This window comes from Pipistrellus kuhlii, unplaced genomic scaffold (assembly GCF_014108245.1).
Source record: "Pipistrellus kuhlii isolate mPipKuh1 unplaced genomic scaffold, mPipKuh1.p scaffold_m20_p_9, whole genome shotgun sequence".
Classification (NCBI taxonomy): domain Eukaryota; kingdom Metazoa; phylum Chordata; class Mammalia; order Chiroptera; family Vespertilionidae; genus Pipistrellus; species Pipistrellus kuhlii.
In genome coordinates, this window is record NW_023425595.1 from 48,950,277 (window position 1) to 48,963,393 (window position 13,117).

A 13,117-nucleotide genomic window follows, 5' to 3' on the forward strand; every position below is an offset into this window, starting at 1 on the left:
TCACTGACTTCAGACAAGCAACGGAACCTCTCTGAGCCTGAGATCCCTCAACTGCAATATGGCATTATCATGCCATTTGCTTTATAGGATTAACTGAAATTATGTAGATAAGTGTTTAGCATGGGGCTTGGATATAATAACCACTGAATACATTAAGCATGTATTTTTTTTTAAAATATATTTTATTGATTTTTGTACAGAGAGGAAGGGAGAGAGATTGAGAGCTAGAAACATCGATGAGAGAGAGTCATCCATCAGCTGCCTCTTGCACACCCCCTACTGGGGATATGCCCACAGCCAAGGTACATGCCCTTGACCGGAATCGAACCCGGGTCCCTCAGTCCCCAAGCCGACGCTCTATCCATTGAGCCAAACCGGTCTCGGCAAAGCATGTATTATTATATTATTTTTTATTTCTATTATTGTACATCCCTATGACTTCTTACATCATGTCTAGAGATCATTTGGAGGAAATGCCAATCTTGATCCTAGCCAAGTGGATGAAGTTCACAACACTGTTGTCCTTCATACAAATCTACTCTGGTAAGAAAGTCAGGGGCATTTTTCTCAGCTTCTCGGAACTCTGGAGATCGACATTCGCCAAATCCAGTCCTCCTGAAACCTGGGGATTATCTTTCACCGGCCAATCAGTTGTGATTTCTCAGGCTCCTCATAAACCAGTTATGTTCACCTGAAAGGAAAATTAAACCCAAAGTGGCAAATGAGGTTCTCCATGTCTAAAGGCATTTCCTAGTTACTGGCTTCCCTCTGGCCGCGTGGGGCCAGGGCAGGAGGGAGACAGTGTGGAACAGATCCAGGGGAAGTGACTGAAAAATCCCCGGGTCCTAGGAGCACTCACCTGTCCTTTCCGGATGCAGGTGCCACAGTAGACGTCACAGAGTCCGCTGATGACTTGGCTAAAGCAAAGCGCCGCTTCGACCACGCTGATCCCTAAGAGGATGGAGAACAAGACCACGTTCCACAGGACGATGTGCTCAGGCTTTTGGCATGTGGCCCAGCTGGGCTGGTTGAACAGATAGCTGCCCCTGCAGGAAGATGAGAAATGAGCCTGGCTTTGAGAGACAGCAAAGGGAGGGAGGTGTTACTGACTAGCACGGGAGAGGCACTAGTCTCACATGGGAGATTACAAAGCTTCATCTTCATAAAGATAGAAGCTTAATTTATTTAAAAAAATATATTTTATTGATTTTTTTTACAGAGAGAAAGGGAGAGGGATAGAGAGCTAGAAACATCGATGAGAGAGAAACATTGACCAGCTGCCTCCTGCACACCCCCTACCAGGGATGTGCCCGCATCCAAGGTACATGCCCTTGACCGGAATCAAACCTAGGATCTTTCAGTCCCCAGGCCGACGCTCTATCCACTGAGCCAAACCGGTTTCGGCAAGATAGAAGCTTTATTATTACTCCTTGGTGGAAAGGCTGAGCAGTCCCTTTCCCTCTGACAGCCCAGTTTCTCAGCAAGGCATTGTGGATGTAGAGATAGCTGCACAAGACAGCATATGAAGAAGCGGGAAACCTTGGGCTATAAGACTTTAACGGCTGCCATAAGGTCTCAGAGGCAGTGGAAGTGGTTAAGAGCTTGGGTGTGAAAGTCCCATAGAACCAGGCCTTAACTCCAGCTTCCTTATTAAAAAGTTCTACATAAGTTTCCTAAATGTTTTTTTTTTTAATGTATTTTATTGATTTTTTTTTACAGAGAGGAAGGAGAACGATAGTTAGAAACATCAATGAGAGAGAAACATCAACCAGCTGCCTGCTGCACACCTCCTACTGGGGATGTGCCCGCAACCAAGGTATATGACCTTGACCGGAATCGACCTGGGACCCTTCAGTTCAAGGCCGATGCTCTATCCACTGAACCACGCCAGTAAGGGCATCCTATATCTTTTTGTATATCAGATTCCTTATGTGCAAAGTGGCATTAAAAATGATGACAAGGCCCTGGCCGAATGGCTCAGTTGGTTAGAGTATCATCCTAATTTACCAAGGTTGTGGGTTCAATCCCTGGTCAAGGCACATACAGGAATCAACCAGTGAATGCATGAATAATTGGAACAATAAATTGATGTACACCCTCCTTCTCTTAAAAAAATAAAAATTAAAAATGACATCAATACCATGGAGTGATTGGGAGGATGAGATCAGGTGTTAGCACATTGCCTGCCATGCAGTAGGCATTATAGTTTATATCCTAGAAAGGGGGAGGCTAGAGATGTAGAGTAGCTGGAGAAGACTTCATACGGAAAGTTGGAGTCACTTGGCTTTGAAGGAGACAGCAGCAGAGAGGAGAGCAATGAATTATAGAGAAAAATAGCAATGAATTATAAAGAGAAATGAGCAAAAACTGTAAGGGAAATTTGGACTTACAGTGTACTAGTTGTATAAAGAGAAAGTGGAATAGGTTTTCAGGCCATATTTCATAGAGCTGTATATTACTTGACATTCCTGTCTTTATTTCTACCTTTTCCCATATCCATACACGTATCTGTTGAGTTTCCAAACTTAAACTTACGTTTAAGTTTCTTTAAACGTAAACATTTGTTGGCCTTATCAACATTTTTACATTTTATAAAAACCCTTTTGGCTAATCTATGGCAAAAGACTTGAAGGGCAAAGTGGAACTGGGATACTGTTGCTTCCTAAACCTGGTCAGGAGTTTCCCAGGAGTGACCTGAAACCAGCCCCGAAACCAGAGGAACAAAAAGACAAACCACTCCAGACTGGTAGGGGGCACGTTTCATAAGCAAGGGAATTTAGTTACAATACTTATATGGCTACAAGATGAGTAGTTTTCCATACCCACCCACCTGCCAGCATCTTAAAAGTTTTTATAGAGAGGCTCTCACTGGATTCAGTCACGCACAGTCTCCATATCACATTGCTCTCTCCAGGCTGTATCCTTGGAACAGCTTCTGGGAGTGGGGAAGGCAGTGAATGGGTATCTCAAGGACGGGGGAGGGGCCGAGGAGCCTTCAATTGGTCCTCCTTGACTGTCAATGGGTGATCACATCTTCTGGGTGAGCTCACCCAACAGGTATTTGTTGGAGGTAGATGGTGTTGGACAGTGGTCAGCAAACTGCGGCTCGAGAGCCACATGCGGCTCTTTGGCCCCTTGAGTGTGGCTCTTTCACAAAATATCACAATGCGGGTGAGCACATACAGTGTGATTGAAACTTCATGGCCCATGTGCAAAAGTCGGTTTTTGGTTCTCAAAAGAAATTTCAATTGTTGCTATTTGGCTCTTTACTGACCACTGGTGTTGGAGATTGGGAACAGGGTGATACAGACTAGGTGAAAAGCAATGCACATTCAAGATATAGTCAGGAGAGAATTGACAAGATCTGGTAATGGATTGAACATGGGAAGTTAGAGGGAGAAGAATCTAAGATAATTCACAGCTTTTAGGTGACATTTGCTAGGATGGGGATGACCAATAGGAGATTTGTGGATATAGAGTTTAGGGCATATTCATATTGAAATACTATGTGTTCAAGAGGAAATTTCAAGGAGGTAATTAACTATTTGGGTCAAGAACTCAGAAGGTTTAAGCTTGAGATAAACATTTTGGGATTATTTACATAGATAGGTGGATGATTGTGAAAGCCATGGGGATGGATGAGACCTGCCAGGGAGAGAACGTGAAATGAAAAGAGAAATGGTGTTGGGTTTCTTTCTGTATCCCTTCAGGAAAATAAATGTGCATTATCATCACAGGGTCCAGACATTACAGGTAATTTGTGTAATTCCAAACTTGGTAATTGTCTTCCCAGTTTGACTGTGAACTACTTGCCAATAGGAAAGTTGTCTCATCCTTCCTTTGCACTCCCTTCTCTTTTCACAGTGCCTAGCAAGTACTAAGCAGACCCTCAGCATATACTCAGTTAAGTTTAATAACTAGGGCTAATGAAATCAGGTATTAATTATATTGAATATCTTGAGTGGACTGCTTAATTCATCGGCACTTCACCCCTTGGCCAATCACCTCCTAGAGATTATAGATTTGGAAGCAGGTGTGGAGAGAGGAACAAGACACCAGGTATGGATGAAAGCACTTGGTCCCTTGGTCAATACTGAGAGCACATACTCTTTACTCTTTGTGGCCATCAGCTGTCATTAGATGTTAGACACTGACCCCAGACCATGAATGCTACTCACTCCAGGCTGTCATTCCTGAAAGGGTAGGTGTAGTTTCCACTGCCTGTGTCACAGAAGGGGCCACTGAGCAAACCCAGGGAAGAAATGACCACACAGTACACAGCCCCCATCGTGCCCTGTATGGCCAGAAGCACAGGCAACAGCATCTGCAATGGAACAGAGTCAGAAATTCAGTACAGCAATGGCAAGGACGGTGGGTGGGAAGCCAGCTTTTTATAGATGCAGCCCCTGAGTTTTCTGGCAAATTGCAAAGGATCCAAATCTTTTCTTGCAGATGCTAGGCCAGGTCGGTGTCCTTGTTTTGCTTCCCAAGTGTACAAAATGAATGCTGGAGGTAAGACACCCTCTGTCCATTGATCTACTCCAGTTACAATTCTAAAGAATGAAATGATCCACTACTATTTGGCATCCTGGTGCTCGGTGTTCAGTACGTGTTCGGTGTATGGCTAAGTGAGTAAATGAAGAATCATTTTTCTAAAGCCCGAGTCAGTGACCAATTGAAGGGCTGTGCTATGTACAAACTCCATAAATATCTGCTGACTGGGTGGATGGGTGAGGGAGTGTCATAGTGAGGCAAGTGTCGAGGGAAGGTGGCATATTAGCACATTAATGAATTGGGGCGAAGCTGATGAACTTGTTTGCTTCAAAGCATGAGCTTTTATCCATGACACATCCATGTTGTGTCCCTCTCACCACAGGGAGTAAGGCAGGGGGACAGCAGGAGCAGAAAGGAATGACTCTGGGAGCTCCTTGGAGATGGTCCTCAGGCGACATGGGGCTAAGATCTCTGCGGACGGTCTGATTGGAAGCTGCATGGGTTGGGGCAGGGACTTTTGAAGCAGAAAAGAGAAATGAGATGGTGTGTAAACTAGGAACATAAAAGCAATAGACAGTTTGCTGTGATCAGGGACAAGATCAAGAACAAGAAATAAACTCATAATGGAAGAACTTATAGAGTGGCAGCTTTTGTTCTTCACAGGACATTTTGAGAGAATTCCTGTGAAAGTGTTTCTGAGAGTACAATCTGCAACGTCCCTTCTTGCTTGAATCCCATTTCTGTGATGTGTTACTCCATTGGCTACCAGGGGATAGGAAAGTTAAAGGATGTGAGGGTCCTAGACCTCCCCACAGACAGACAGGCAGACAGATAGAAGTGCAAACAACCAATGTTAGCAGATTGGTCTACCAGAGCTTTGTGTTCAATGCAAATGACTCTCGTCACATATTTTCTAGGTTCGTTTTTCCTGGGATCTCTTTTGGCTAGAGCCCTGCATAATATCACCATGTTCCAAAGGGGCATTGGTCTAAAAGCACATGGCCTAGGGAATAAGCCCTTGGGGGAGGGGTGGGTAGGTAGGAAGTTAAACATTCTGTAGAATCCACAGAACTTACCCCACATCTGTGGACATAGCAGCCTCCTCCACCTCCTCTCAACAGCATTAGTGCTGGCACCATAACCTGTGGCAACAATATAAATGAAAATTCAAACTCTTGTAATGAAGGGAAGGTTACCCTTTTGGAACAAGGTTTTGATTGTGTCTCTAGCTATCAAAAATGTCCAATGATTCCTCGTTGCCTGTGGAATACGACACAGGCCCTGACTTGGTGTACGCGAGCCCTTTGTGGCTTCACTTCTCCTCCATCATTCAGACCTCCTGACACACCAGTTTACGGCCTCCTGAGGTGGACCCAGGACTTTCCTGTCGCGGGGCCTTGAATAGGCCTTTCCCCCTTGGCCATCAGGTAGACTCCTCTTCACCCTCAAAGGGTCCGTTTAGAAGCTGTCTCCTGTGGTAGGCTGAAAAATGCCCCTCTCCAAACCCTAATGGTATCTTCACTTCCTAATCCTGGGACCTGTGAATAGTACCTTCTATGACTAACGATGTGGTTAAATTGGGGTCTCACTAGGAGTTTACCTTGGGTGGGGCCTATATACGATCGTATGCAGGGAGAGTTTTGAGAGACCAGCACCCAGAGGAGAAGGCAGAGGCAGAGGCTGTGAAGATGGAGTGATGGAACCGCAAGTCAAGGAATGCCAGCAGCCACCAGAAAAGGCAGGGAGTGGATTTCCCCTAGAGCACAGAACATGGGGCGGTGCCTTCATTTCATGAGAACTCTGGCTTTAAGAACTGTGAGGGAATGCATTGCTGATGTTTCAAGCCACCAGGTTTACGGTAATTGATTCTAGCAGCTGTGAGACACCACATGCTCTCTTTGCAGTTTTCAGTGACCTCCCGCCCTCTCTTTGCCCTTCCCCTGCAGCTAAAGTGAATAACTCCTTCCTTCCCACCACTCTGTCCTGTTGCCCTGAGCACACTGCATCCTCCTTCTCCCCCTGGGCTCTGGGCTCTGAGCTCTGGGGTGAGGGGGGGGGGGCAGTAGCTGTTGCCCCAGTGCCGGACACAGTACCAGACCCAAGGACATGGTGGTAAAATTTGTAATGATCTTCCCCCTGTTTCTTCTGGCAGTATGGGATGGGAGAAAGGACACTGGCATGTTAAGGCCAAGAGCCAGGAACAGGAAATAAATACACAATGGATGAACTTAACTTTATGGAAAAAAAAAAAAATCACCTCACCCGAGAAAGGGTTGGTAATGTGTTTGCTGATGCAAACATCTGAGAGATCCCCAGTCTCCTGTCCTCATCAATGTGACTAAGACATACCTTAGGGAAAATATGATTGGTATGTGGTTGATGCTAAAGATGGTAGCCTGGGGCTGGGTGTGGGGGGGATGGGGGTGCAAACTCACATTACTTTAGAGTAGGGGTGTCGAACTCAATCAGAGAAAGGGCCAAAATCTAAAATCCAGCCTAAATCGCGGGCCGAATGGTTTAACTGAACAGTCATAAACTGTCATTGTGATGGAAACGCAGCGGAGTGCAGTGATGACAGCGCGGTGCGGGCCACATTGCAAGGCCTGGAGGGACGGATTTGGCCCTCGGGCCTTGTGTTTGACACATGTGCTTTAGAGGCTTGTAATTTTAAGTAAAAAATATATGTCCTGGTATAAAGTATTATGGAGTGGTGGGGATGTGGAGAACTGGAGAGCACATTCCCCTCTCCAGAGTATCCAAGTCACTGTAAAGTAGAACATGCAGACACTGCACCAAACTCCCAGCTGGTGTGCAAGTTTTGACGTTCTTCTTTTTTTTTTTTTTTTTTTTTAAATATATTTTATTGATTTTTTACAGAGAGGAAGGGAGAGAGATAGAGAGCTAGAAATGTCAATGAGAGAAACATCGACCAGCTGCCTCCTGTACACCCCCCACCGGGGATGTGCCCGCAACCAATGTACATGCCCTTGATCAGAATTGAACCTGGGACCTTTCAGTCCGCAAACCGATGCTCTACCACTGAGCCAAACTGGCTTCGGCAAGTTTTGACGTCTTGATGAGAGCTGGGGCAGTTCCATGGCACCCAGTAAAAGGAGAGCCACAGGATTTGGCAGTGTGTAATCACAGTGCTGGAGAAGAGTGCGCTGAGTTTGCCTGATTATCAGCTCTCTCTTTGTAGTGGAAGTGAGCAGATCCAACTCCATAACCCTAAGTACGAGGATGGTTTGACCTCCCCTTGCTCTGATTGTCTTATGGCTGACATTGAATGGGCGCTAGCCACAAGCCAGACTTGACCCTCTACATGATCTCATACAGTGCTCACCATCACCGTGGGAGATGGTTATTATTGATATCCCCATGTTACGGAGACTTCAGACAGATGCGGTACTGTGCCTAACATCTCACAGCTCAAGTACACCCTCTTCTCTCCAACCCCATGGCCACTGCCTTAGTTTGCCCTAGAGCTGGGCTCATAGGAAGACATAGAACGGCACTAAAGACTGACTGAACAAAAAAGAAGAGAAAGAAAAGGAAAAAAAAAAAAGAGAGAGAGACTGGCTTTCTGTTTTTCACTTTTTGCAGCCATTTTCCCAGGAGAACTCGGAGGTTTTGTTGGAAAGCTGGAGCCAGGGGTTGGACTAACCCGCTGGTGTTAAGGGGTGCTGTGGAGACAGGGTGTCAGGTCCCTGATTGAGCTGGGCTCCCTGTTTTCCTCCTGATCAGAGGATGCTTCCCCTCTGAGTCATTCTCCTCAAATACAGGTTCTGAGATTCTGCTTTCAGGAAACCCAGGTCTCAAGCTGCTCGATTCCTTTCAATAGTCGCTGTACCCGCTCATTTGTATTTTGAGGGAAGTTGGGCACTGATGTTCCTATGCGTTCTACAGTTGAAGAGGGTGAGTTTAGGAATTTGCCTGGTGATGGAGCTGAGAAATGCAAACCTATCCTGGAGAAAGAAGCAGCGAAGGTCAGAGGCAGGAGACAGGCACTGGTTGGACCCACAGAGAAGGAAGAGGAGCTGGGAATCCAAGCCAGGAAAGGGGACAGCTCTCATTTCACTGGCTGCCGGGATTGGGGACACTCTGCAGACATGGTCTCATTTAGTGTCTCCACCCTGTTGTGGATGGTGTGGATTTTCCTTTCACTGCAGCTCAGGGAGGTTGCCCAGCAGCTCAGGGCAGACTCATCTTCTGAGCAGGGCTGGTTAGACTCCTGCGTCCGCGCTGCCCATAAGGAAGGGCTCTGAGCTGAGAATAGACAACCTTGGCCCAGGAATTGCTGGTTTCGATGTTCTCTTGTGCAGGGAGGGGTGGGTGGTCAGTGGATGCAACTCGAGACATCACTGCATCTAATACTGTGTGGGGAGAAGGAGCAGGAAGGGAGATGGTCACCTTTTTCTGAGGCTTCCTTTTGCCCAGGTATTCATTCATTTACGGAACACTTAGTGCCTGGCACTGGGGCCTCGAATAATGAAATGATCTTTTCAAAAGGGACTTCTGGGAGAGGAGGAGCCAAACAAAAACAAAGGCGGAAAGGAAGGAAAACACACAATGTCTGCTTCAGGGGCTAACAAAGTACAAACTGTGGGCTAATCCAGCAAGTTGCCTGCTTAATGAATAAAGTTTTACTGTAATATAGCCACACCCATTTGCTTACACATTGCCTATGGCTGTGTTTGTCCTATGATGACAGAGCTTGAGTCGTTGAAACAAGAAACCACATTGCTTGCAAAGCTAGAAATATTTACCACCTGGCTTTTCACTAAAATAGTTTGCTTAATCCCATAATTTTGTGTAGGGAAGCCTGGATGGGAGTGACATAATTTATATTTCAAGGTGATCATCTTAAAACCAGATGAACTTGACAAATACTCAGTTATTGAGCTTTTTATAAAGTGCATCTTTCATGCAATTAGCAGCCACATATTAAGCTCTTGTCTCAGTCAGCACTTTGCTAGGTAGGTTCTCAGTGGGCAAAGTTAACAAGATTTGGACTCTATTCTGGAGGAGGTCACAGCCCAATGGGGGAAGCAGAGACATATAATAAAAAGATGCTTGCAGCATGATATGTTGGGAACAATGTGGAAACTGTTTATGTATCCTGTGTTGTGGGTACAGAGGAGGAGCAGCCAGCCATGCTCCGGGGCCCAGGAAAGGTGGCATGAAGAGGAGACAATTGCTCTGTGAGTTGCTGGGTGTTAGGGGAACCCTTCAAGAGGTAAGCTAGCTAAAACCTCATTCTTTTTATTGCTGTTGTTAATCTTCACCCGAGGATATTTTCCCATTGATTTCTAGAGAGAATGGAAGTGAGGGGGAGAGACACAGAGAGAGAAACCTCGATGTGAGAGAGACATATTCATTGGTTGCCTCCCACATGTGTCCTGACCAGGGCTGGGATAGAACCTGCAACTGAGGTATGTGCCCTTGACCAAAATCAAACCCGGGACCCTTCAGTCCATGGGATGGCGCTCTATCTACTGAGCAAACTGGCTAAGGCTAAACCTCATTCTTACCAAGAGTCCAGCTCCAAGAAAGCCATGGAAAAACCAGACCAAGTCTGTGATCTTGGCAGGCTCCAGCACCTGCCCATTGGGAAAGTACAGCAGAAGGTTGGCAATGATGGCAGTGATGGCCAAGGGCAACAGCAGCATGCCAGTGTACCTGGAGCCCGTCTCAGAGCACATAGTGGCTCCTCCCTGGAAGAGAGAGAGAGAGAAACCAGGAACCTGCTGCTCCAGCCACTGCACCTGGACAGAGGGCACCACCGCAGAGCCCCAAGAGCAGGTGCCACGCCCACCTTCCCACCTTCTCCACTGGTAGGTGGTGTGACCTGGAGGCTCAGTGTCCTCTGCAAAGCAGAGAAAAATATCGACCTCCTAGATGGTAGGGTATGGACCAAAGGAAGTAAAATCAATGTGAAAACTGCTGGCTCATACTAGATGTCCCATAGGTTTCCTTAAAGGACTGGTGGTAGAGTGGGTAGGGGAGGGGGGCGGGACTGAGGTCCTATTTAGGAAATTACTGGTATCCTGTTCTGGTTCTTTCATCCACGACAGGACTAATTCCCATAGTGATTACGAACTAGATCTGGGGTCTAAACCCTGGCTCCCCTACACAGCAGTTGTGTGATCTTGGGTAAGGTATTTAACCTCTCTCACCTCAATTTCCTCATCTGTAAAATGGGGTTGACAATAGTCCTCCTCTTGTGGGATCAGTGAGAAGATGAAAATAAGATAATATATTCAAATATTCTCATACAAGGCTCTCAGTGCATGGTAGCTGGAGAGTAAAGAACCAGGGGACTTGGAATCATCTCATTTCATTTATGTAGAAAACGTCATTTTTCACCTTCTTTGTTAGTCAAGTTTATTGAGCCTGGAGGTTTCAGAGAAGCCAGGATGGAGGCACATGGAGGGAGGGAAAGGTTCTACATCTTATTTTCCCTACACTCGCTGCTGCTAAGCAAACAGTTGATTGGTCAGGAATTCACTCGCTGGGTGAGGGCTGCAGGAGAAGCCAGTGGAATGTGACTGCGACCCGGGAAGTGTTCCAGTTTCGTGTTAGGGGGCGCTCTCCTCACACTTCTTTGAGGCATTCTCGACTCAGATTCAAGCTGAGATTGTTGACTGGCTCTTGAGTAAGTAGCTCATTCACTCCCCGGCTCTCCAGACATGGAGGCCTGGGACCGGGACTGGCCAGTCCCACAGGGGGATACCTGGCAGAAATGTGCACAGTCAGGGACCGCAACTGAGAAATGTCTGGCATTAGCTCTCTGCTCCTTGGAAGGTTCACATAGTTATTAGTGAACAATGTCTTACACAGGAAGATAATGCTTTGGGTCTTATTTCTAGCTGTTATCTAAGTCCAGGCTGCAGAAAGCTGACGCCTGAATGGAGTGCTGCCTCTGGCTCCTTTGCTTGGATGGAGGAGATTGAAACTGCTGACCTCACTCCCCAGTATGATCACTAACACCTGTGATCACAAAAATTTAACACTTGGAGGGGCATAATACTGGATGAGGTGCAACAACAACACACATCTACTTGCTCGAGGCACAGTATAGACATTATTTCATTTAATCCCCATGATGTAACAGCTAACAGCTCCACAAGGAAACAGTATTATAGAATCCAGGGTCTCCCAGAAGTAAATGTCAGATCTGATACTCAAATGTTGGTCCGCCCATTCCCACCTCTAGTTTTTCCCAGTTAGGACAGGTGAGGAGGGACTGGGAGCTCTGAGAAGCTAGGGCTGTTGAGCCTTCTTACATCCTGTAAAAGGGTACAAACCCAGCAGCCTCCTCTTTCTCCTTCGCACATGATGTCACAGCTCTTGGTGTAGTGAATACAGCTGGGCTCACCCTCTGGGAAAATTGCAGATCTTTTTAAGAGGAAGGGCAGGTGGGTGGAGACTGGGGTCACATTTGGAAAGGGGGACCATGTGGCACTCAAAGACGACACTTAATTAAACTATAAGAAGCTGGTCATTCCCTTGGGCTATGGTAGAGACTGTCGGAGATATTAAGAACTCTTACAAATCCAATCCCTTCATTTCCTGGGAAGCATAGCCCCAGGGCGTTAGAATTATTTGTTCAAGGTTATACAGCGAGGTAGTGGGAATGAAACAGCAAAAATAATCACAGTCATGCCCACGGACTTGACTTCATTTGATTCTTCAATAACCCCATTACAGAGACATCATTATAATACCCACTTTATGCATTTGTTGTTGGACACAGTCTGAAGCTCAGAGAAGCTAAGAAACTTGTCTAAGGCCACACAGCTTGTAACGGGGCAGATCGGCTTCTGAGTCTATCCAGTTCCCATAGCTTTTGGTCTCAACAGGTGGGACAAGCACAAGCCCTTGGGTTCCTTAAACACAGACTTCATTTCACATCACCTGCCTCATGCTTCCCAAATAGTCATATTCATGCCTGTCGGACGATTGTACCCCAAGATTGGGTTTGGACAGCTGGCAGCCGCACTGAGGCTTTTAGGCAGGCTGGGTAGTGCCAAGCCATGACACTAGCTTTCAACACCAATCCTGCCCATCCCTGAGCAGAAACACACAGACACACCCGTCAACCCAGTACCTGGTCAGTGGGGGTTTGGGGTGCAGGCTCGCTGGGAAGCTGCTTCTGGCCACGCCACCTTGGCCCCTCCAGGCCAGCAGCGGTAAAGGGGCCCCGCAGGCGGTAAAGGGGCCCCAGAGACTTTTCTAGCTCAGCTTCTGGAAGTTCCTGGGTGGGCTCTGGATCCTTCCACCTTTCAGGAGACACAAGGTGAACACTGAGAAGATGTCGGCGAGCAACAAGTCCCAGGCTCCCACCTCAGCACCGCGTAGATATCCGACCACAGCGTCTGCTCTTCCCCGGAGCCTTCAGAATGGGCAAGACCTTTGTATCAGAGGCCCTCTCCGGGTACTCCGCACTTTGGCAGGCTGGGTTCTGAGACACGGGGGCTCCCCTCTTCTAGTCTGTCCCCTCCTCTCTCCTGCTACCCCCTAGACTGGGCGAAGTAGCTCAGGTTCCCCCAATAAGAGCTGGCACTGCCTTCCCTGCCAGGCGGCCCCAGGGGAGGAGCCCAGCCACCCAGCCGCAAAGGCT

The 13,117-nt window shown here is 47.0% G+C and overlaps 1 protein-coding gene across 1 annotated transcript; it reads right to left on the minus strand.

Moving 5' to 3' along the window:
• Positions 1-399: 399 nt before the first annotated feature.
• LOC118712864 (transmembrane 4 L6 family member 1-like) lies at positions 400-12,896 on the minus strand. The gene is made up of 6 exons (XM_036427090.2): positions 12,605-12,896; positions 10,026-10,208; positions 5,571-5,636; positions 4,179-4,324; positions 860-1,046; positions 400-691 (listed from the first exon to the last, which is right to left on the minus strand). Exons 2-6 carry the CDS (start codon positions 10,194-10,196, stop codon positions 671-673), a joined length of 591 nt encoding a protein of 196 aa, XP_036282983.1. The 5' UTR covers positions 10,197-10,208; positions 12,605-12,896; the 3' UTR covers positions 400-670.
• Positions 12,897-13,117: the final 221 nt, after the last annotated feature.

What these genes read in the sequence shown, in the direction of transcription:
- LOC118712864 (XM_036427090.2), bottom strand. Translation starts at nt 10,196, where the DNA reads ATGTGCTCTGAGACGGGCTCCAGGTACACTGGCATGCTGCTGTTGCCC. An exon ending in GCTATGTCCACAGATGTGGG is followed by an intron (nt 4,325 to 5,570) that starts GTAAGTTCTGTG and finishes GTTCCATTGCAG; the next exon opens with ATGCTGTTGCCTGTGCTTCT. An exon ending in CCTGCATCCGGAAAGGACAG is followed by an intron (nt 692 to 859) that starts GTGAGTGCTCCT and finishes TTTTCCTTTCAG; the next exon opens with GTGAACATAACTGGTTTATG.